Source organism: Glycine max, chromosome 11, assembly GCF_000004515.6.
Source record: "Glycine max cultivar Williams 82 chromosome 11, Glycine_max_v4.0, whole genome shotgun sequence".
Taxonomy (NCBI): Eukaryota; Viridiplantae; Streptophyta; class Magnoliopsida; order Fabales; family Fabaceae; genus Glycine; species Glycine max.
The window spans coordinates 38,373,869-38,399,739 of record NC_038247.2 but is presented as its reverse complement, the minus strand read 5'-3'; the positions used below and the strand labels follow the sequence as shown (position 1 = coordinate 38,399,739).

The 25,871-nt window shown below is 33.8% G+C and overlaps 2 protein-coding genes across 11 annotated transcripts; one reads left to right on the top strand and one right to left on the bottom strand.

The window, feature by feature from the left end:
- Positions 1 to 954: 954 nt before the first annotated feature.
- Positions 955 to 9,697, top strand: LOC100786654 (probable LRR receptor-like serine/threonine-protein kinase At5g10290). Of its 5 annotated transcripts, none has more exons than XM_041006939.1 (12): positions 955 to 1,010; positions 1,691 to 1,786; positions 2,652 to 2,784; positions 2,941 to 3,012; positions 4,746 to 4,889; positions 4,963 to 5,034; positions 5,146 to 5,211; positions 6,087 to 6,157; positions 6,267 to 6,398; positions 7,208 to 7,549; positions 8,151 to 8,545; positions 9,203 to 9,697. In XM_041006939.1, exons 2-12 carry the CDS (start codon positions 1,711 to 1,713, stop codon positions 9,515 to 9,517), a joined length of 1,818 nt encoding a protein of 605 aa, XP_040862873.1. In that variant the 5' UTR covers positions 955 to 1,010; positions 1,691 to 1,710; the 3' UTR covers positions 9,518 to 9,697. The 5 variants fall into 5 exon arrangements, with proteins under 5 accessions (XP_040862873.1, XP_025980279.1, XP_006591501.1 ...); XM_026124494.2 differs by having other exon boundaries at positions 980 to 1,010; positions 1,610 to 1,786; XM_006591438.3 differs by lacking the exon at positions 955 to 1,010 and adding an exon at positions 1,069 to 1,463.
- Positions 9,698 to 12,978: 3,281 nt separating this feature from the next.
- On the bottom strand, positions 12,979 to 20,023 carry LOC102664765 (uncharacterized). Of its 6 annotated transcripts, none has more exons than XM_041006936.1 (4): positions 16,208 to 19,952; positions 14,747 to 15,907; positions 14,240 to 14,478; positions 12,979 to 13,436 (listed from the first exon to the last, which is right to left on the bottom strand). In XM_041006936.1, exons 2-4 carry the CDS (start codon positions 15,173 to 15,175, stop codon positions 13,187 to 13,189), a joined length of 918 nt encoding a protein of 305 aa, XP_040862870.1. In that variant the 5' UTR covers positions 15,176 to 15,907; positions 16,208 to 19,952; the 3' UTR covers positions 12,979 to 13,186. The 6 variants fall into 6 exon arrangements, 5 of the variants coding, with proteins under 5 accessions (XP_040862870.1, XP_040862871.1, XP_040862868.1 ...); XM_041006937.1 differs by having other exon boundaries at positions 14,747 to 15,904; XM_041006934.1 differs by having other exon boundaries at positions 14,747 to 16,325; positions 16,438 to 19,952.
- Between the last annotated feature and the right edge of the window lie 5,848 nt (positions 20,024 to 25,871).

The following is a 25,871-nucleotide window of genomic DNA, read 5'->3' as shown; positions in this document are numbered from 1 at the left end:
TGTCTAATATACAAGGTCGATTTGGGATTGTCATTCTCATTGTTTTTTGTGAACTCATGCTATTTCGGATTTCCTACATCTTGCTTGACATGAATATTTTGATTAGCTTTCATATTTTTTCGGGGTACAAATATGAAAGCACTTTAATTTTTTTTGGTCATTTTCATTTTCAATATATAATTAATTCCTAAAATTTTAAATATGGATTAACTTAATTCTTGATAAAGAAAACAGTATCAAGTCAAAGAGTTTAATTTTTATACACTGTGTGTGTATTTTTTTTTACACTTTCAATAAATTAATAATTATTTTAGGTATAACTTTTAATTAAAATAGTTATTACAAAAATTAACATACTTACTAACTACTATACATATATGTCAATCTATAATGGGATGAAAATATAATTTGTTTATGTTGTCAATTTATTCAAATGAATTCTTAAAACTATTGACTGAAATGGTTAAAGATAAAAAAATGTATTACATTTATAATTTATTACATTTCATTTTGAAGAAAGTCAGAAATACAATGAGAAATGCGATAGAAGATATGAGAGCTAACATATAAGATTCACACTTTTATTAGGGTATGAGCAACAAGATTTGTTTGTCTTTTAATGAAATTTTCCTGAGTTTGAAAAAAGAATAAATGTTTACATTTATGCATGAGTATATAAAGGTCAGAATGGCCTAGAGCTGGTTCTGAAGACCATCCAATACTGCCTTGCAATCTATTTGATATTCTTTTAAGAAGTAAATTTAATCGAATATTTTTTTTATGGATCGTAGAAAAGAAGAAAAAAGGAAATGAAAAAAAAAAAAAAGCCAATGATAGAGATTGGGCGACAATGATAGAGATTGGGCGACAATGATAGACATTGAGCGACAATGATTGGTCTTTATTTTCAAAGTACTAGTGTCTAGTGGATAGCACATTGGATTGCTATTAGACCACGACCATAGATGCTACCTTCACCGCCCAGTATTATTGTCATTTATCAAAAAGAGGTTAAATCATAGGCTTTCTTATTTCAATTTATTCTTTTCCATATAAGTTATTTGGTTTTAATTTTGCCTATATTGCTACTATTATATCACTGCAAGAACAATGATTTAATAAAGTAACAAAACTAAACTAGAAACTTTTTTAGAAACCTTTTTCATAAGCTTCTGTTTAGTGTAAATTTACTGTAAATAAGTTTCAACCTTTGGAACATTTGTTCTGTCTGCTATGTCCTGTTCATCTCCCAAATCAACTACTATCTATTCTCTTCCGTCTTCACTTCCCTTAATCATTTATTTATTTAACCAACAAAAAGTTAAAAAGAAAGAAAAAAATATCTGACTTTGATTGACCGGTTCAAATAATCTTTGATTCGTTCATTTTTGTGTTGCACATGATTCCACTTCTGCTCCCGGTTTCATTTGTTCTCTCTCTTTTTGTGTGGTTGACCCCTATCTGTTAGTACTTAAGCTTCTTTTCTTTTGATAGATAGTTCAAAATTCACGGTTGGTCATTTGACACGTTTCATATCAATATCACATCGCTTTTTCTGGCAATTTGCCTCATTTTTTCTTTCTTTATTTCCTTCTATCTTTTTATACAGTTTTTCTTTACTGATTGCAACTACAAAGATGAAGATTTGTCATGTGCTACTTGAGCATAATGCACGTTGTTGTTATGTCAGCGGTTGATGTCAGTGGAAAAATGGATTTGGCATCTGTTCTTTTGCTATTAACTAGCTTATGCTCTTCTTCTGCACTGGCTGAGCTTGATTCACAAGGTTCAATCTTCTCTTCTTTTCTCTTCATCTGCCATGCTAAGCTAAAGCTATGCAAAATTTAACTGCACTTTTTATTTCCTTCAATTCCTTTGTCTCTGACAGGTTCGGGATTTCAACTTAATAGAAAATTGAGATTCATTCATATTTAGACTGAATAGTATTTTTGTTATGCCTCTCTTAATAAGATTTAATTTCTTTGTAATCCTTTCTGGTACACTAGTGTAACTGTTTGGGTTGACCAGGAGGCACTTTGATCCATCCTCATTTTGCTCTTTTAGCAAAATCACTTGGATTTTTTTTTAATTTATTTAAATATGCTCCATATGAATTAATGATCATTCTTTCACCTTAGAATGAACTGTTTAGTGGCAGTGTATGGAAATTAATGAATCTTTTGACCTCGGATAAAGTACTTTACCTTTGCAAACTTGTGTTAGCAAACTTTATCTTTGCACATCATTATAAGTTATGTTATTAACTTATTATTGAAACAGGCATGTGTTTGTGTATTCCTTAACAACATTCTCTTTAAGTAACATGTCCCTTGTCTCAATTAGAAATTACAATCAAACAACAGTAAATATAGCTGAGAGCCAAGGTGATGTACTCTTCAGTTTTTGGCTTAGTTTAGAGTTAGCCATGTTCTTCTCAAACTTTAATTTTTAATTCATTTTATGAGGAATACATAGATAAAAATGCTTGTCGACAAAATCTGATAATCTTATCATTTTATAAGATTTCAGTAGAAAATTATATAGATTTGACATTTATCTGCCTTTCTAGTTTTGTCAAAGTTGCAACTGGAGTTGGACTTAACTGTCAATCTTAAACTCTAATAGATGCATAATGTTTATGTTCATTTCAGAAGATGCACTGTATGCATTGAAGGTATCATTGAATGCTTCTCCCAACCAGCTTACAAACTGGAACAAAAATCTAGTAAACCCTTGTACTTGGTCCAATGTTGAATGTGACCAGAATAGCAACGTTGTTCGAATGTAAGATATTCTTATTCTTATTTCTTAATGTAAATCTCCACTGGCTGCTTTCTTTTAAATATTTAATTTGCAGAAGATTTTGACAGCCTCAACCTTCATTGGTACAGAAATAATTTATTATTTTATTCATAATGTATGATTATTACTTCCTTGCAGTTCACTAGAATTTATGGGATTCACAGGATCATTGACACCAAGAATAGGATCTCTAAATAGTCTTACAATTCTGTAAGTATTTGTGATATGAAATATCCACAAAACTGACCTCTCCCCCTGCTCCTTCCCTGGTTTCAATTCCTTGTATCATCGTGCTTTTTTTTGTTTCATTATAATGTTAGACATGAATTCATGAAATCACATTGATAGATAGATTTCTGTGTGTTAGGCGTTTGGCAAGTGTACCAAATGTCAAAATAATAAAGTCTCGGAAGTCCAAGTGTCGAATTCCACAGGAATTTTGTGTTGTACTTATCTTGAATACTTTTCAATTTATAAGAGAAAGAAATAATAAATAAGAGGGGTAGAAGAAAGAATAGGAAACAGTAAGGAAGTTATAAATAGTAAACAACAAGAGAATTAAAAGCAAAAGAGTTAATCAGGAAATTCAATGGACCTAACCTGTCTTGTTTGCTTAGGATGTATGAATTTATGATTTTTCTTTATCAATTTAATTAGATCTATTCTACCTACATACATCTATCCATTTACTTGCCTCTGATGTCTCACAATGACAAGCCTATTTTATTTACCTATCTCCCAAATGCCTTTGAAAAAACTCAATAAATAAAATGCATGAAGAATAAATTCTAGATGTTTGTTAAATGCATGGGCATAAAGTTACCATTCTATGCCTAACAATGATTTCCTTATGATATATTTTCTTTATTTTTCTATTAGAAATTATCCTCTCGAGCATCTAACCTCTAAAACCAATGCCTGCATCTTTTCTTTAAATCTTATTAGAAGTTATCCTCTCCCGAGCATCTAACCCCGAAAAGAATGTAAAGATGAAAATGCAAGACAAAATAAAAAAGATAATAAAATAGAAAAACCTGGAAAGGAATCCTTTTGCATTGATAAATCTGAGGTATATCATACATCGCTTGACTTTTTAGGCCTGCTAGACCCTAACTAGGGGATTAACCACTCACTCATGGCCATGAGGGCTTTACAATGAGAGGGGGGAAAGAAAGAATGGATACAAAAGAGAGAAGAGAGGAAGAGTTCTTAGGCGGCTTTAGGTAGTAGTGAGAGTACAGACTTGGTGTCGTTTACCTTTAGTCTGGCTCTCTATTTATAGTTGCTGCCGAAGTGGGCTTTGGGCCTTGCTTAGCGAGAGCTGTTCTGTTACGCGCTTAGCGCATTCTATTTTGCCCGCTTAGCGCCTGTTGCGCACTTAGCGCCTTCTGTTTTGTCTGCTTAGCGACTGTTGCGCGCTGAACGAGACACTGGGCTCGGCCTTTTCTGATTTCTTCTATTTCTCACTTTTTGCTTTTAGCACCTCCAATTTTTATATCTACAGCCAAAATTCAACGAAACATCAATTCTTTAATATTTAAGCGCAAATAACTACTAAATAATTATTTTTAAAGATAATTTTGCTTTATTTTCTATTATTAAAGTACAATTATTTAGCAGTTATCACTGTGTTATTTTTATATGCTTACTCAGGATTGTTGAATATACTATCTTCTATGTATCTGATGAATTGTGGTAGACTATTCAATCATTCATTAGGGTTCCTACTATCTAATTGTTAATTTCAGAAAGTGAATATGGAAACATGCATATATTATCTGTAGTGTGTATAGAAATATGTATACTTTGGTATTTTTCAAAAATCACTTGATGCTCTTTTGGTGAATTTTGTGATTTTAAGTCATACTCCCATTCTTATGAGTTCATTTGTTCATACTTTTCACCTTTTTTCTTTGGTGATGTATGTTACACATATAATGCAGTTCTTTGCAAGGGAATAACATCACTGGTGACATACCAAAAGAATTTGGAAATCTTACAAGCTTGGTCAGATTGGATTTGGAAAACAACAAATTAACTGGTGAAATACCATATTCACTTGGTAATCTTAAAAAGCTTCAATTCTTGTAAGTATGGAATCTTAGCATCTATTTTCCTTTTGTAATGTCTGGAAGTGTCTAATTTTGGTCCTTCAACTAGGACATTGAGTCAAAACAATCTCAATGGGACTATTCCAGAATCACTTGCCAGTCTCCCAAGCTTGATCAATGTGTATGTAAACTATTTTTTGATACTTATTGTTTCTTACTTTTAACTTTTAAGTACATTTTATTATCAATTTACCATTATATCTGATGGATTGCTCAAACTTCTCTTTTGCAGTATGCTAGATTCAAATGATCTCAGCGGGCAGATTCCTGAGCAGTTATTCAGCATTCCTACGTACAAGTATGTATGGTAAATTAGTATTAGATTGAATATTCAAAGCACCTTTCAAAGATAATTTTGTATCCCTGACTCAAGGACTATAGCCAAAAATATCTGGAAATGGATGCATACGTCCTAAAGAACCTAAATCTACAGCTTCATTCAACTGTTACATAATCAAATAGTAGTTTATGATTCTAATGGTCTTCCCTAGTTCCACTTTTGATCTTCTTTTGAAAGATTTGTAGTCATCACATATTCAATTTCTCCAACTTAATTTAGTAATTAAGTTCCCATAGTATGACTTCTTTCCATATACCTGATATAGAATATTGAATGGCAGAAGATTAAAGTGGTAGATTTTTTGTCACTTCCAAGAAATATAGTTTTTCATTGGCAAATGCTGATCAGTTTCCTAAGGGCCCTTGTTAAGGAAACAACAACAATAGCCTTGTCTCACAGACTCACACTCTCACTAGGTGGGTCAGCTACATGGATCATACAATACAATTGAGTTTGATAATAAACCAAATTCTCAAATATATTATTCCCCATGAGATCCTTTTTAATAATTTTCTCCAATGTCCTTTTTGGTCTCCCTTTATATCTTTTCACTGGACTAAACTTACTTCTAGTGGCCTTCTTTACACATGTCCAAATCACCCTAACTGATTCTCTGTTATTTTCCCTTTCATAAGTATTACAGCAATATTTTCTCGTATAAAACTATTCGGTGTCTTGTCCTTGTATAGTTACACATCTATCTTAACATTTTCATGTTTATGGAATCCTTGGAGAGAAATAGAAATGTTGAGTTTAGGATTCATGTGATGTTGCTCATTGTTTATTTAGATTTTTTTATGTTCCACCTAGTTTCACTATGTTCCTCATTGCAGTTTCACTGGAAATAATTTGAACTGTGGTGTGAATTATCTTCATCTTTGCACATCTGATAATGCATATCAAGGTTACTTTTTGTTGATCCTGCTTTGTTCTGTAAAGTGTTTTTCTACCCCGCCCCCCTCGCCTCCATTTACAGGCAACAAGCTGAAAACTAGTTTTCCTTCACTTGTCAGGTTCGTCACATAAAACAAAAATAGGCCTCATAGTTGGAACAGTTACAGGTTTAGTTGTTATTCTTTTTCTTGGTGGCCTGCTGTTCTTCTGGTACAAGGGGTGCAAGAGTGAAGTTTATGTAGATGTTCCAGGTTTGAGTTCCCTTTTTAGTCTGTGCAATTTTTTTTAGATTGTTTGTAGGTGCAAGCGTTGGAAATTATTGATCTGGTGACGCTACCTACACATTCTGTTCCAAGCCGACCTAACGCTATAAAGTCATGAATTAATATGATATAAGACATTGTTGTCCATGTTTTAGATTATTTTTATGAATGATATATTGCTTAGCTCGTTATGCACCATCTATTTATTGGAATGACATTTTTCTTGTTGAAAAAATCCTGATATCCACCATGATGGTCAGTAGCATCTGGCTGCAGTAATATTTTTTCCATTTTAGGACATCTGGTTAATGAATGTAAACTTATTTTTATTGATCAGGCTTAGTTCTACTAATATCTTACACATTAGAATGGCCAACATGTTTGGTTTAGGCCTTTGCTTTATTTTGGTGTCCGGACAACTTATGGCCCGTTGGATCTAATGACCACACATTAGTATATACCACCACCATTGTTTTGAACCTTGCATGACCACACATCAGAATTTACTGGTTGAACTATCTTGTAATGCTTTTAATTGTGACAACTAGTTGAAACACTGTATAACATTCATTTTATTAAAAGAAGTATTATGCAAAAGAAGAGAAGTACACCAAAGCAAGGGTAATGTATGCTAAAGAGTCAATAAGCAGAGAAAAAAAATTAAAACAAGGAAAAAATTCAAGCTTCGTAGTTAATATCAATTTTAAAATTAAGGTTGATGTGAACTATCTATTTTATTTAAATTTTTCTCTTGCTAACTATCTATTTCAATCTCTTTTTTTTTCATGTATCTTCAGGTGAAGTCGATCGCCGAATTACATTTGGTCAAATAAAAAGATTTTCCTGGAAAGAACTACAGATAGCTACAGACAACTTCAGTGAGAAAAATATTTTAGGACAGGGAGGTTTTGGAAAGGTTTATAAAGGTATTCTAGCTGATGGCACCAAAGTTGCTGTCAAAAGGTTAACCGATTATGAAAGTCCTGCGGGTGATGCAGCTTTCCAGCGTGAAGTGGAGTTGATAAGCATAGCTGTCCATAGGAACCTGTTACGGCTCATTGGTTTTTGTACTACTTCAACTGAACGCCTCTTAGTTTATCCCTTCATGCAGAACTTAAGTGTTGCCTATCGTCTACGAGGTATTTCATTACGTTGATATGAGACTTACTGGGGTCTGCTAAGTATTAAAATTGATTTGCTATAGAAGAGAGAGTATTATTAGTTATTACTTTATTTTGTAACTTGGATTAGAGGGGTCATTCATGTAGTTAAATAGTTACCGGCCTTAATATCTTATTTGGTTTCAGTCATATAAACCATTTTAACATTTCCTAGATAATCAAGGTTTAATCTAACATTCATGACACTTCTAACATTTTCAAAAATTTTGTCTGGAACTTCAGAGTTCTTTTGTTATAAGTATTTCTAGTCTTCACAACAGACTTTGGGGAATAGAACAAGAATGTGAAAGATGAATATGATGACATGTGTTTTATCACTAAAACTTAGTAGAAATGTGGCAACTTTCATCATGCAGGCCTACCCAATTTTAAATTATTCAGCTCTGTGCTGTATTAAAATCATGAAAGCCTGGTGTGACATGGAATTCAACCATGTCTGCATTATGAATTTTCTATCCTTGTCTGGCAGTATTTTAATTTGAGGGTAGCTTGAATCTCTGTATTGTTTATAATTTGGCTTTTTTTTAGTGATAATTTGTCTGTTTGAATACTGGTGCAGAACTCAAACGTGGGGAAGCCGTTTTAGATTGGCCTACCAGAAAACGAGTGGCTCTAGGAACAGCCCGTGGCCTAGAATATCTTCACGAGCAATGCAATCCTAGGATTATTCATAGGGATGTGAAGGCAGCTAATATATTACTTGATGGAGATTTTGAAGCAGTTGTTGGTGACTTTGGTTTAGCAAAATTAGTTGATATTCGACATACTAATGTGACAACTCAAGTTCGTGGGACAATGGGTCATATAGCTCCAGAATACTTGTCCACTGGAAAATCTTCAGAAAGGACAGATGTTTTTGGTTATGGGATTATGCTTTTGGAGCTCGTAACAGGTCAACGTGCAATTGACTTTTCACGTTTGGAAGAGGAAGATGACGTGTTATTGCTTGACCATGTGAGACAACCTCATTAGTATCATGTTTCTTATTTGTATGAACATGCTTGGAACTTGTGTGCATGCCTCTTGGTGCTTTGATGATGTTGACTTTGGCATTTTATTGGTATAGTGTGCCTTCTTTTGGGTGAACATTTGTAAAATTAATTTTGAATGAAATTGAATTTACAAAATTGATTTTGAAGTGAAATGATTTATATGTTAGGGTGTTTTTTTTCTAAAAGGTGAACTAAGTTCTAATCTAATACAAAAGTTTCCTAAAGTTGCTTCTAGTTAAAATCAGTTTTGAACTTAGAATCAATTATTTAACATGAGATTAATCATGTAAACATTTATCTAAAATTGTTGGCTGGTAGACTCAACGTGAAATTAAACATCACATAGACAGGGAGTAAAAGTTTGTGATGAGCTACTAGAAGTTTCTGTATTATAATTGGATTTCTGCATGCTTATCAGACTAGGAATAAGTTGAACTGTATTTTTTAAGTCATGGTTTTGCATTTTACAATGTTGATAAGCAAAAGGTGAACTAATTTTTGTAAAGAGATATGCTCCTGCCTACATGGTTTTTGTGCTTGTCTTCATAAATAAGCTTCGTATTATTATTCAGTTTATATCTATTGGTTACTGGTTTTAGTAATATTGTGTTTTGTGTAGGTTAAGAAACTGCAACGGGAGAAAAGACTAGAGACTATTGTTGACTGCAACCTTAATAAAAATTACAACATGGAAGAGGTTGAAATGATTGTACAAATTGCATTACTCTGCACACAAGCATCGCCTGAGGATCGTCCAGCAATGTCAGAGGTTGTAAGAATGTTAGAGGGAGAAGGGCTAGCTGAAAGATGGGAGGAATGGCAGCATGTGGAGGTCAATACAAGGCAAGATTATGAGAGACTGCAAAGAAGAATGAACTGGGGAGAAGATTCGGTTTATAACCAAGATGCAGTTGAGTTATCGGGTGGAAGATGAGAAGATACATAAATTTAGACCATTACAATTGATGTTGTATCACATTATCCCTTCTTAAGAGGTTAATTCGATTAGAAACAGACATAACATAGGTGTTATTGTATTCCGAGTGTAAAAATATAGGTAATAATCTTCATATTCCGATTATTATGCTGGTTATGAAATTATTTTTTTCTTTAATTGAATAAGGTTTTAACTTTTTTTCCCCTTATGTGTTGAAGTAACTCATAAGTGATGAAAGCAAAGCACCCCCGTTAATTAGCTTTCAGTGCATGCACAATCAACCATTCAATAAGGGAAACAACTCATAAGTGAAGGTCTTCTGCTAAGAGAGAATTTTCCTGTAGGAATCAGATACCAAGTTGTTGCTGATTCTCAGTTACGCGAATTTGACCATGTTTATGCTCGTATAATTAGATAGCTGCAGAGATAATTGCAAGATGATGACGTTAAAAGATTAGGTGCATGACTTTGCACATGTCGAATTAGTGTGTAGACTTACAAAAAGATGAGGTCAAATTAGTGTGTATAACACTAATTGACACAGCATGCTGCTGGACTAAAGCGTGAGATAAAATTTTACATTGAATAGAGCATGCGATGTAAATCTTCTTGATGTTTATCCCATCGGATGCACTGCACAACAAATGCGATGTGATAACTATTGCTTATTAACGCTGGTGAATAAAACATGGTAGTATTCAATTTCTGGGTAAAGCTTAGGCAACAATTGTTTTGTTCCTATAACAAATTAGTACTAGCTAAATACATATTCACTTTGCACTTGTCAGTTGTGACACGTTGTTGTTGCTTGGAACTGGAAGCAACAACTTTTGCCCATTCTCGGATCTTTGCTTTCATCCCCTCTGCAGCCAAATTAACTATTTCATTACGCTCTGCCGCCAGAAGGTACAAAGGAGGTTGCTGTGGGTAAAGAGGATCCCACTTTTCCAAAGTGATGGCACATTCTTTGTAATCCATGCCTGCCATTGCCATAGCTTCAATAGACATGTTTCCTATCTATGTTATCTAGGATCAACAATTGGGATAAGGAATTGTAATTGAGGTAGCAATTTATATAGCAAAGCAAACAAAGGATAAAGGTTGTTCTACATTACGTTAAGGTAAATAAAAATGAACCAATTCACGGATGTTGCCATTGGCAAACTTGGTTTCTTTTTGTAGTACTGCATGTGATCTCTTTTTTCTCTAACAGAATAGGATTGTAATTCAGCAACTATGTCATAACTCATGACGCCCACATCCCTCAATTAATGCCTGCAACGGCATGCAATTGCAAAAAACATGTTAAACCCGTGGTCACACCAATACCATTCATCTGTTACTCTGCATTGGATCTGAATTTTAAACGTGCCAATATGGAAAAAAATTCCTGAGGGATAACTAAATATAGGACTGGCATGCTCCCCAATTTTGCAGTTTTTAGGTGTCTTAATCATATTTTGTAAAAAAAAAAGTGTATTAATTAAAAGGGAATTAATGAGCAAGTGAATATAGTTTATATGGATCTCTTCTTGATGTTTATATGATTTTTTTATGTGATGCTTTTTTATTTTATAGACAAATATATTTGTAAGTAAATATAGTTTTAGATTTTTTAGTTAATTATGAAATGTTATTCTTTTAAAGTAAATATTTTTTTTTGTAAATATTTTATCAAACATTATAAAATAGTGGAAGTGATAAAAAAAAATTGTGTAACATTAAAAGAAAGAAAAATGAGTTATAACTTCGAATGGTATTTAAAGTATTTAAAAAAAGAGTTTAACTGAATAATGATTTCCTCCACAAAAATTTGTTTAGCAATCACTGAAAATTAAATCGATTTTCTTAACTCACCGCTTAATCAAACACCGTACCCTATTAACTTAAGAAACTATAACTAACCACAAAGTAAAAACAACCAAAATTTCTTGAAATTAACCGAATAATAATAGAATATATGGACGATACAATTGCAAAGAACAAACAGAATAAAAGCAGTAAAGCACTACAAAGAAAAGGTGTCCTGTTTTGCTCGAATGAAATGATTATCCATTATTTGAACTATCTCTGAAACTCTAAGGTTAGCTTCGGTCTCATTGTTTGAAGCAACAGTTATAGCCCATGTCAGTGTGACAATGTGCAAGTGGATTTAAATTGCCGTTGGAATCGAGTTACAGTGAGCTCAAAAACCTTTACATTGCAGGCAACTGTGAAAAATTGCGGTTAATGCGATCGTAATTGCGACCGTGGTGCGATTGCAATTGCAAGAGTGCTAAAATACTTTGACGTTGCGATAGCAATTTAAAACCTGCAAGCTTAAACTAGTGCTGTGGCTTTTTGTCAACCAGAGCCAGAGGACTCAAACTACTAAGGTTAGTCTCAGACATAGCCCGTGTTGGATGCAACTGTTTAAAGCTCTATTTCGATGCACAAACATTGATTGTACACTACACTCCATGTAATCAACACCAGCCATTGCAAAAGCTTCAACTCAGTAATTGAAGTACCTTGATTAAATGCCTTGTTAAGAGAAAACTGACAAATGATTTATCGGGACAAAATATATTGAAGCCTATGGTACATTATAAGTACCACAATGTTATAACAAGTCGGCACCTCAAAAAAAAAAAAACATGAACTACAAGCTTGGAGGACAACTGTTTTGGAATATTCTAAGAGACTTAATAAGGTTCGATGATTTGTCCTCATTAGTAACTTAGAGTAAAGAGTAAAGACAAAAAGGCTATAATACTCTAAGCTTAGCTTCTTTAAGGTACGCATTATTTTATCTCTAACTTTTTAACTTTTACTCATTCTGACTTGAGTGTTGCAGCCTATACACTCCCATTGCGAAGCTAGACAAGTTACCATTGAAAAACCAGCACATATTTCGCAATTTTACAAAATACGAGATAAAAATGAAAAAAAAAATACATTGCTCTTTTTTAGTATTCCTTAATTAGTCATGGAAACAAAATTGTCTAAATATGAAACAGGCGCAGATAGATACTTTCCTAATATATACTCCCGTTCTTTTTTATTTAAATAAATTAAGAAACATAATTAATACACTTATTTGTAAAAAGAAACATTGAAAGTCATATAAAGAATGCATTAGAAATTATTATAGAAGTACATTAATTTACAACACTTTCTTATAAATGCTTTTTTACTTTTAATTCCTTATCAGGTACCTAAAGATAGATATTAATAGTCTTCTTGAATTATTTTTAACTTCTTAATTTGATCTCTATTAATTTTTATTTCTCTCTTATTTATAATAAATATATGTAAAATGTTTAAGGATGAGATAAAAATAAGGACGTAATTGAAAAGAGATAATGTTATCTTCATCTTTTAAATGAATAAATAAACAAAAATAAAGTTTTCTTTCAAAAGGGTAAACGCAAAAAGAAATTAAAAAGAGTAACAAAATGAACAAAGAGATTGTCCAATTCCTCGTACGTTACAATTTGCATCCATATATATAGCATTAATAAACATACCATGGGATGTCGATAGCTATTGCTTATTAATGCTACCAAATTGAACATGGTATTCAATTTCTGGGTTAAGCTTAGGCAACCATTGTTTTGTTCCTAAAACAAACTAGCTATGTTTTGTTTTTTGTTTTTTTTTATATTTTCTATGACAAATTACTAGCTAACTACATGTACTTAATTTGCACTTCTCATTAGCGACACTTAGTTGCTTGGAAGTTGATGAAGCAACGGCTTTTGCCCAGTCTCGGATCTTTGCTTTGATCTTCACTGCAGCCACCTTAACTAATTCATTAGGCTCAGCCACAAGGTACAGAGGAGGTTGTTGTGGGTCACACTCTTCCAAAGTGATGCAACATTCTTTGTAATCCTTGCCTGCCATTGCCATAGCCTCAATAGACATGTTTCCTTTCCTAATATAGGGATATTGAGGATCGATATATGATTAATGACGCAAACTAAGTGTGACTGTGAATTGTAATTGAGGTAGTAATAGCCGCATAGAAGCATTTGTATATATACCATAGCAAACTAGGTTGTTTTTGCTTTAAGTTTAGGTAACTAAAAATAAACCAATTCAGGGATGTTGCATGTGTAAACTTCAATTCATTTTCTTTTTATATTTAGAACCCGTGATCTCTCTTTCTCTAATGGATCAGTTCACTTGGATCAGCAACTACGTCATAACTCATGACGCCCACGTCATAACTCAATGCCTGCAACGGCATGCATGTTAAACCCGTGCTCATCATCACCATGAATGTTACTGATCTGCATTTTAAATGTTAAATGATAATAAACATGTATTGAAGCCGAATTTTAAATGTGACCAATTGTAGAAATAAATGTGGAGGGATGCGGCTACATCACATGAATGACATGCCAGGGAGTGTTTCCTTTTTTTTTTAAAAATGTATGTATTTTTTTATAGGCATATATATATATAAAATTGAACATAAGAAGTCATCCAGTTTAGATAATAGATACAAAGGAACAAACCAGAGCATCAACAACAATGCAAGCAACAGAAATGTCATCCCAAACCCCCCGCATAACACCCGCCATAACATTTTTTTTGGGTGAAAAAAGAGGACATAAGGCCCCAAGAAGAGATGAAATTAAAACGCACGCAAGTAAGAAACTTCACATCGGCCAAAACTAGCAAAGCAATAAAAGGGAGCAAAAAATAAAACACCCAACACAAGTCAGGCCATACTTAGCTAAAGAATCCGCCACTTGGTTGACTCCCCAGAAAACATGATGCCAAACCAAACTTCTTTGATCAGCCAATTGACCAATATTGCACACAAGTTGATTAGAGGAATGATTAGTACTACAACTCCCGGTGAGAAGCTTGATGGCAACCAGAGAGTCTGATTCAACAATCAGATCACTAAACCCTTTCTTAGACGCCAACTTTAAACCGATATTAACATTTAATAGCCTCGAGCTCATCTGCAAAAACAGAACAAGATTCAAGGAACGTTGCAAAGGAGAACAGAACCACACTAAAATGATCCCGCAAAGGAGATGGCATATGAGTCTTCCCACGAAAAAACAAGTCATTCTTGGCCCCCCATAACCCTGCCAGAGCCACACAAAACAATACACCCTTGGATAACTGATTAGGGAAGGTTTGAGAGAGATTGAAGGCTAGTCAACTATTAAAATCCAAATTGAAAAAGTTCAGGGGAAGGGAAGGACCTTACAAAATCTGCCATACCTGAATTGCATGCGGGCAATCCCTGAAACAATGCACCGCATTCTCAGATGCAACATCACACACATGACAAGCATTAGACAAACTCATACCTTTCTTAGCCCGAAAATCATTGGTAACTAAGGCTTGCTGAGCAGTTTTCCATAAAAGAATTCTGGTCCTCTCAGGACCCGACCATCTCCAAACAACTTTAAAGAGGGGATTGGCCTGACCAGACTGAGATGAAATGGAAGCATAAGTAGATTCCAGAGTAAATCTGCCATCAGTCACAGGCTTTCCAAACTGGGATATCAACATGATTGGAAACTCGGGGAGGAGGGAGACACAAAATAATAAAGCAAATATTTGAGTCCAACACCACACACAATTTTTCTTCATTCCAACCGCCATTCTGCTTTGTAAAATCGAAGACCTTGGCTTCCTTATCAGCATTACTCAAATAGATAGTTGCTTTATCAACTACAGGACCAATGAAGGGAATCCAATCATGGCTCCAAAAATCAGTCTCCAAACCATTTCCAACCCGCCAAGAAACTTGATTTTGCAAATCATTCCAAGATTTGCAAAGACCCCTCCAAAAATTGGATTCAGATATTCTCTTTTGGACTTTAGGAAGAACGCCCGCACCACACTTGTACTTACCTCGAATGAGAGTAGCCCACAAGGAAGGCTTCTTTGGCATTAACTTCCAACCGAATTTCCTCAAGAAATCTCTAGTCAATCTCATCCCAAGGCCCTCATCATTTTTAGGAGTGCAAACCTTGCGCCAAGGAATAGTGTGAACCTTTCTAACACGCTCAAAATCACCCCAGATAAAAGATCTGCATTTCCTGTCAATCATATCACAAACCGAAAGAGGCAGCAATCCTCTTTTTATAGGCGCATTCACCTTAAATTTTACTCGACCTCGCGCTAAGCGCGACCTCTACACTGAGCGAGTGAGTCGGTGGTCACGCGTTTAGCCCGCGACTCGCACTAAGCGTGTCTTCACGTATCAGGCTTCTCCATGTGACTTCTTTGCACTAAGCGAGTGTTGCCCTCCGAGCGACTACGTCGCACTTAGTGAGAGTCTTCAAATTTTTAACTTCTCTCTCAAGCTTTACTTTGTGTTTTTGCAGCAAATATAACACCAAAGCACTATAAGTTTACCAGTTTAAACACCTACTGGACAAGAATTTGAATGATGTTAAAATTCTAATTATTCACATAAAAGCAATAAAAGAGAGGAAATCTAATAATTTTTATATGACTTAATCATAAAATATACCCATACACAACAATTATCAAACTGCATGATATGAGATGGCAACGCCTAGACCACTTATTTAGTTAAGGTCAATCTTCCCACCATGGACAACAAATTGCTCTTCCACCTACTAAATCTCTTATTGACCTTGTCAATGATGAAATCAAAGGTATGACTAGTTGGGTTTTTGTGGAATATAGGAACTCCCAAGTACTTACCTAAATCATCCGTACTTTGTAATCCCAGCCCACTTGAGATGTCTTCCTCAACCCACCAATTAACATTTTTGGAAAAAGAAAACTTTTGGTTTTGTCCACATTAACCTTGGCTCCAGAGCTGTCAGAAAAGAGCTCAAGAGTTAGGTTTATCACATCCACCTGGTCCATATTAGCTTCTACAAAGAGGATGAGATCGTCTACAAAGGCAAGATGAGATATGAGAAGCCCACCTCTATTCACTTGGATCGATCTCTAAAGCTTCTTATTCATCACCAGATTGATGAGATGAGATAGCCTTTCCAAGCAAAGAACAAAGAGATATGGTGCGATAGGATCTCGTTGACGCACTCCTATATTAGGAGAAAAGTGATCCAAAACCTCACCATTCCAAAGCAAACTCATAGTGGTTGTAGACATGCAATACCAAACTAGTTGCACAAAATTGTTTGGGTAGCCAATGTCTTGAAGAGTTTCCTTCACAAATTCCCACTTGAGACAATCATAAGCCTTATCCAAGTCCACTTTAATAGTCATCCAACCTTTCTTCCCCTTCCGGCATCTCATGGAATGGAAGATCTCTTAAGCAATTGTGATGTTATCACCACTGTGTCTATTCGGAATGAAGCTAACTTGACAGGGGCTCACTAGCTTCTCCATAAGAACTCTCAACCTTTGGGCAAGAACTTTTGCTACCAGCTTGTAAGTGACATTGCAAAGACTAATAGGTCTGAAGTCTTTTAGTTTTGTAACAACTGGTAGCTTGGGAATTAAAGTGATGAGTGTATCATTCAGATCTGCCACCATAGAAGGATAGTTAAATATCTACTGAATGGGATGGCAAACATCATCACTCACCCTTTTCCATTAAGATTGGTAGAAAATAGCATGCATTTCGTCAGGACCAGGAGCTTTGAAGCCACCCATATGACTGAGAGCTTGATCTCATCCCTAGTGACATGCTTCCCTAGTGAATCCACCTCATCAACATCAAGATCAGGAAAAGAATTAGCAAGACGAAAAGGAGTGAAGTTGTTTTCAACCAAAAAAAGCTTCCGGAAGAAATCTGTTGCATACCTTTCTATTTGCCATTTGTCGGTGAGCCAAACACCATCATCATCTTGGATGGTGTCCACCTTGTTTCTTCTCCTTCTGACTGAAGCCACCCCATGAAAGAACTTGGTGTTACAGTTGCCAAATTTAAGCCATTTTGCTATGGATTTTTGAAGCTAGAGGAGTTCCTCCTCAGCCGGAACTTGCTGATAATCCCTCCAAACTTTCATTTGTTCATTCACCAACCCAGTGTCATTATTCGAACCAAAACATTTTGCTAAGCATTGAAGCTTCTTCAACAAAGCCTTTTTCCTCACCTGAATGTGACCAAAAATGTTTTTCTTCCACTCCTAAAGATCAACCCTGAAAGTTAAGAGCTAAGCATTCCAAGGTAGATCGCTCTTCCAATGGTCCCTCATGAAGTCCTCATGAGTGATCCATGCAGCTAGGAAACTAAAAGGCCCCCTATGCTTGTTAGGAAGATGATTTTTACACAACTCAATCAAAATAGGTGCATGATCTGATTTGAAGTTGGGTAGATGAAAAGCAGATGCTTATTTATACTGAAGTCTCCAACTGAAATTAATGAGCAAGTGATCCAATCTCTTAGTGAGGCCTTTGCGTCTCCTGGTGAAAGCGCGTCCTTGAAAGCCTACATCAATCAATTGGCACTCATCAACAACATCTTTGAATTTGTTCATGCTCCTAGTAGTAGTTGCAAAAATGTTTGTCTCTATCATGGGGATTGAGGATGGAATTAAAATCCCCAACCACAACCCAAGGGTGAGAGATTGAATCTACAAGATTGATTAAGGAGTCCATCAATCTACTTCTAGCTTGATAGTGGGGGCTGCCATAAACAACTGTCATAAACCAAGAAGGAGAAGTTCCATTCCTAACCTTCAAGTGAACATAATGAGTTTCATAGGCCAAAATCTCAATATCCCAAATCATAGAATCCCAAAGGATCCAGATCCCACCAGCTTCACCAACTGCATCTTGAATAAACACTTTATCATAGTTGCATCCATTAAATATTTTCTTCGCCACTAAACCACTAGAATGAGTCTCAAGGAGGCACATCAAGGAAGCCTTATACTCTTTTTTTATATCTCTGATGAGGTTAGAAAACCCCTTATTCTGGGTACCCCTACAATTCAAACTAATAATATTCATAAGACTAGATTAGATTATTGGTGACTCCAACTAGTCCAGGTTATATCTCAAGAATGTCATTACCTTCTTGATTTTAAATTGACATTTGCACGTCCATGGCTTTGTCATCTAAGCACATCTCAATAGTTTTATCCTTATCTTAAACAAACCTAGTCAAACCCTTCTATCTAACTTGGCTGAGAAATAGGGACACCAGAAAAGTTCTTAGATCCAGAGCTTTCTGGGTTCTCTTGAATATTGAAACCACTCTTCATTAGGGACAATTTTTTTGCAAATTCTTCACTATTCATTTGATTTTTGGCATAACCTCATTTGGCTGAGGATTAGTTCTGGGAGCAAAAACTACTAAACCTTTTTTATTTGTACTGGCATATTTTGTAGGATGAGCCTTCCTCTTGCCAGGACCTACTTTCTTTTTTTCCTCTTTGTGCTGATCAGAGTTAATAAGAGAAGAGAAACTCCCCCCCAACTATAGTGTCATTCTTGTTAACTTTACCTTTGGTTTGGGTATAGTTACCTTTAGAGGCCCTGAAAATAATACTAGGCACAATCACTTTCTTCTTAAGCCTAGGAGTTGATTTCCTAGCTTGGGCCCCACGCTTTCTTTCCCCATCTTACGTACCAGATAGGCCCCTTGTTCCAGTGAAAACAACCTTAGCTTTACCTTTTGTGTCCTTCTTCCTAGTGACAGCATCCAAGGACCATAGAGGGCCCCATCGATATCATGAGTGCTTTGTTGTAGAATTCCAACCATTGAAGGAATGTTATTGACCTCCACGTCAGCCTTTGGGGTTTAGGCCTAACCCAGATCCAACTGAATTCCACTCGCCTCCTTAATAATAGAAACAACATCCACGGTCGCTGCTTCCTCCTTGGGCTTCTCCGCCGTCTCTGGAGACCTAATAATCTGGGGACAACTTTCTCCTCTGTGCCTTTATCTCCCACACGAGAAATAAATGACATGAAGCCCTTCGAACACAAGATTAAGGATTTCCCCCCTAACAATAAACTTTGGGATCAAAGGTTTATCTAGTTCAAGCTCTACGCAAATACGGGCAAATTAGCCTCCTTAGTGGATGGAAGTAATTGTATTCACTTTTAGCATCACTCCGATCATGTTCCCCACTCTCGTTAGGAAAGCATCATTGTACAACTCAATGGAAAGATTTAGTATTCTGACCCAAGCAGCAACCCTCCTCTCAACATCAACACTTGCCTGAAACCCAAGTCTCCATCTCTGAACAAGCAAATAGTGATTTGCAATCTTCCAAGTCCCCTCAAAAAGAAGTCGTTTGGTAAGTCAATGAGTTCCCTTTTCAGTTTGGCCAGAAGAACATGAAACCCCATTTGTCTCCCTAGAACCTTCACCATTAGCGCCCTTTTCCATCGGGATTTCAAGAAACTTTGCATTTTCCTCCTCTATGACTCGAGTTGGGTTGGGTGAACCAAAGTTTGACCAGTCGTCACCCTCCCTAAACCTGTCACAACCCACAAAAGAGCCTATCCAATAGCCTTTCTTTTACTTTTTTTCTTGCTTCTCTGCATTAGATCAACGTCCTCAACTGTCATGCCGTCAACCTCCTTAACTATTGCGCCATCAACCTCTTTTCCCGTAACCAACCAAAATGACATGTCATATCACAAATTCGTATTATTGTGATATTAGATAGCAATTTTGAAAGGTTTTTTTTTCCACACCCGCTATAACATAACAGTTCAGACCCACAACAAAAAAATGTCACTATACTAGGAGTTTCAAGATAAATTAATACCCTTCCCTCCTATATGAATATACCCTGTGTGGTTATACCCATAAAAGTTTATATAACAATAACAAAGTTACAAATTTGAACGATTACTCAACAAAAAATTAAAGTTTTGGTTTTGACTCATCGGGATAGAGATAAGAAAGAAAGAGATTTTCGTGGTTTAGGAATTAGTCTAATAAATGCAGTAATTGAACATTTATAAGCATTGTGATTATTCTCCACGGCAAAACCCATATAATTGTTATCTCGTGCCTAGCTATATCCGAAGAGCCAACCAATTCACTATAGGTGAAGAACTAACAATTGATGCTATCCAAAAATATAGTCCACCTTATATTCGACTACAAACTTGAGAGCAACATACCAAATCAAAGCTCGTTCAATGTATCCTCTTTTTTCATTATTTCTTTTAGACCCTTATATTTAGCCTTACGTGACCCCTTTTCTTATGAGCCATTATCCAAAGCACTGTCAAAATCTAACTGGACCTCAAAATGCTTTGACCCATTTGCACCACCCAATTGCCCCACTTTGTTAATTGGGACCTCCATCAGCTAGAGTTTTCTATATCCCCAAAATGCACACTTCTCAATTCCACATTTAACCTCACTGTTTCAATGTCATTAGATTTACATTTACTTGTTGACTGCATTACTTTATGCACATTTTACCTTGTGTGCTTTTCCTTCTCATTGAGTAGATCAACGGGCCCATCATACTGCACACAAGCCTGCACTGATCCCACCTTTTCTTGTAAATCCCTCTCATTGAGTACATCAACTGCATTACTTTATAGAATTAATAGATGTATTAATCGTATATTATAAAGTTTTGTGTAAAAAAGTCATATGTAAAATTTGCTGGAATAATTTTCTTTTAAATTACTGAACAAATTAAGAGCTTTACAAATAAGTTGAAGTTATTTGATAGTTTCAGGTCAAAAAATTAGTTTTCAATTGAGAATACCGATGGAAAACCAAAAAAATATAAAATGTGTTCTTATAAACTTTTTGGGACTTTTAATTTTCCTAGTGTAAGAGAACCATTTTTTTTACTAACACCTAAAAGATATATAAAGTATCATACAAAATATGATGCAACAATATGATATATATTAATTTTTTATACCATAAAAATTGTGCATTATACTTACATCACATTAGTGAAACCCACAGTATACTAATAATTTGATTTACGTTAGTAAAACTATATATAACAATGACCGTAGTAAGCCTAACATATTTTTTTCCTTAGCATATATATGGCCTTTTTGCCATATATATATGTTCGATCTTAGAATTTAATTTAAATTCATTGAGTATAATTAAAAAATTTACATTATCATTCAAAATGAAAAATAATTTAAAATAATTGACTTTTGTTAATTATTAAAAATCATATTTATAAATATTTAAAGTAACACTGTATATTAAAATTAAAGTATTCGTGTTCTTATAGAGTAGTCATAATCTTTTTAATTCCATGCTCTATTGTTTTTCAACCATTTAATTGAAGAAACTGTGTAACTAATCACAAGGTGTAAAAACCACAAAATTTCGATATATAATATAAAGCTGAACAATAAAAGATTAATATATGGACTATACAATTACAAAGAACAAATAGAATACATTAATGGCTCGATATAAAAAAAAAAAAGCCTCATGTGTCTGGTGTTGGTCGCATGAAATGATTATCCATAATAAGAAGTATCTCTGAAACTGTAAGATTAGCTTTTGTGTCATTGTTTGAAGCAACTGCTGTGGCCCATTCACGCATCTTAATTTTCACCCACTCAATCGCCATGCCATTGTCCAAGCTCGAACTATTAGTACTGTTGCAGTGCCTTTTCTCAGCAGCCTCAGGACTTAAACTCTGTTCCAATGCACAAACATTATTGATAATTGTATTCTCCATAAATTAATGATTTATTAGGACATGCAAAATGTGGAGGAGTAGGGTGCACCTATAAATACCACAATGTAAGTACCTGGGTTCATTTTTGGCTGCTATAAAAGGTAAAGGGTGCATGCACGGGCATTTCATGCAACTAAAAAAGTAGAAACTATTCTTAATTATCTTCTTTTCTTCAGCTTCTAATCTCTGACCGCACGGGCGTGTGTTTCCAGCATGGAATATGGACTGAAGAAGAAATTGTATTTTTTACAAAATTTATTATGTAAAAACTAGAAAGAGATAAAAATAAAATGGTACAAAATTTTTGAAATAAAATAAGAAAGGGTACCGAGAAAGATAAAAAAGAATGTTATAAAAATATTGAATAAATTTATTGTGTATTAGTATATACTTCATCTGTTCCACCAAGTTAGATGAGGTTTAAGATTTTTGGCACATGTATTTAGAAACCCAATTATTTTGTTGAATTTTAAAGAAAATATTAATAAATAAATTCTTAATATATCTATTATTTTTGTAAATAATGACTCGTTTATTTTTCTTATAAGTTACTTTATCAAGTATTAATTAAAGATAGTCTAAAAAAATATTTAAAGGATAATATTAATTTAGTAAAATAATATATATTTTAAAATATTTACTTTTTTTCTAAAACATTATATAATCTGCAACACAAACTATAAAATGATTTGGCTAAAAAAAACTTTATGAATTAATCTATGCATATGACCAATGACAAATGGTATGACTCGCGGGAACGGTATAATTGCCTTACCCAAACATTTAATGAATCTCATATATAGCAAACAAATTGGACAGATGGCAGCATCTTAAAGAAAATAAACATGCATTGTATGCCAGTGTAATATATATATGAACACGAACACAAGAATTGAATATGCATTCGTGCTAAAGAATGATGTTTGACCATTAGGAATTTGACAAATATCTATCTAGCTAGTAAAGCTTTAGAAATTTTTTTGTCTTAAGCGAAAAGTTTATTTTAGTGAAAATATAAAAAATTAACAGTTAATTAATTAAGATAACTAATATATTGATATGTATCATAAATTAAAATTTATTAAAATTCATTTTCATGATATTTTATTCACAATTGTAATTTTAATTTTTCATAATAATCTTATCATTACATTTGAGTGCAATTTAAAATGTGGAGCTATATAATTAATATAGAGTATTACAACATATATATAACCCATTTGTACAATGTTGCTTAAGTAGAAATTAAATCTCAACACAACTGGAATAATTAATACTATATATTATATAATTGACATAATGCATTGTCCATGCATTGGGTTAATTAATGTTAATTGGTTAAGCATGCATTGTAAACAACTACAAGAATAATATAAGCATGTCAAACTATTGACCACATGGGAACTGGCTAGTACGTATTTAATTTTACGACGCGACATTATCTTTACAACTTTTTTTCACAAACTCTTGTGACTTGCATTGCTATAGTCCGTCAAAGGTTCATCCATCCATACTATAGAACATTGCTTGACCAGAGATCTTGACTACAAATGAGGAATTTGATCAAACTATTATGGTGATATCTTATTAAAGATGATGTAGGCAATTACGACAGAACCCATATTCTGTGGAATGATTCTTAACTAGATATGGTAAGTTTGATTAGCCCGTACGTGATGCTATTAATCAAGGGTGATGTTCCAAATTAAGAAAATTCGGAAGACTTATAAATGAAATGTCATATGTGCAAAGTGGCAATTTGAGCTGACATTAATTATGACAATTCATGCTGTAGTTTTCATAATAAGCATCATTTTAAGATTATACGCGACAGTAATTTGAAGACTCTATATCTTATATATGACTATCTAACAATAAATCTAAAGATTATTTAATTTTAGGATCATTAAGCAGTTCAATATTATCAAATAAAATAAGAAAATATTATATTGAACTTTAATAATACAACAATATTGAAAACCATGTCTGCCACAGAAATAGATATGTGTGTGAGAATATAGTCTGAGAAATACAAAATGGTAAATTATACTTAATATTATTATGATTTCTTGTCAACTTATCACAATTTGAAGACACAATTTACGACATTGTTTAAATTAAATCATAAAAAGTGAAAAAAAAATACATACAACATTTATGTGTTTTGAATAAACTCTCTTGGTTGAATAAAATTCTCTAAAAAAAATAATATTAATTATAAATAGAGAGAATATAAAATATTAAATATTATTCACAACTTCAAAATTATATCAACTTCCATTTCAACATTAATCTAGCTTACATTCTAAGAGTATTTATTGTATATTTTCTTGTAAGAAACTTAGAAGATTATCTTCTACTGATTAAAAGAAGAATTATCTTCTTTGAATTCTTATAGTGTATCATAAGTTGCACTTTCTCCTCTTTTTTTTTATTATTTTAAAAAGAATGTGTGTGGAGCCTGAAGATGGTTGTTAAAAATAACACATAAGTTATTTTTACATTGTCTTTTAAAGATTTTATGTACGAATAACACAATATTTTTATCGATCAAATTAATTTTAAAAATAACAAAACACAATTTAAATCTCCATTTTTCATGTTTTATATTTGGTTTTTAAAACTTTTTTATGACATGTTAATCATTATCTTAAAGTAGCTTAATTAAAAATTATTATTTTTTATTAAAAGTAAATATCCTTCTATTATTTTTTTATGATTATAAGATTATTTGTTTGCCTTGCTAATAATTATCAACTAAACTGTAAAAAAAAAAAAATACACATATGATTTTATATCTACTTTCAATCCTTCTCGTCTCTGGTTTCATCTAAATCGAACAAGATGGCTTATGGTAACCAAATTCTCCTACTTTCACAGTTTCATGGGAGATGTTGCGCCCTGCCTAGTAATTTTCACGTGGAGAGGCACTAAACAATATTGAAACATTGAATATAAAACATATAAAAGTATAAAACCGCATTTCCGTTTTATAACACCACTCTAAATTTGATAGTTTTTCATATCTTTTTTAAAAAATTAAGAAAAAATAATCATGCATAATATCTGTAAAAAAAATCATACATAATATGTGTGTCACTATTACGATAAAAATAATCATGTGAACGTTTATTATTTTCCATTACAGTAAGAATCTGTCCTAAAAAAATCGTTGCCCTAAAGTGAAAGCTATTTTGCTATATAGCCGTTGTAGGCAAAGCAGGAGAGGTCCAACGACTGTCCAAGACCAGCAGATAACTTTGATTCCCGAAATATTGTTGATGTAATTTGTTCTGACTCATCCTTGTTAATTAGCAAACTAAACTTGTATGATACATGAAATTATTAATGCTACTACCTAGAACCTGAATCTCGTGCTTATTATAAGTTACTATAACACAAGATCATGATTAATGTTTCAAGTTCTCCCTCCATTATTTTAATTGACCTCGTGCATTTTAACCATATTGTTTCCATATATAGTTGAATCTAGCTTTTCTTGATGATTGGTGAAGGTGACACCATGTTCTTCCTCCTTGTGACATTCCCATGTGTTGTGATTCGGAAGGCCATATACTCCATTGTTCCTTTCTTCTTCTTCTTCTTGGGCTAGTAAATGGGGTGGTGGATACTGCTCCAAATCTTTGCGTTCCCATTCTTCAATATCCATGGCACATTCCACATCACTTGCGCCAGCCATTGCCAATGCTTCTAAGGAAACCAACATTGTCATTGCTGTTCCTACAAAATTA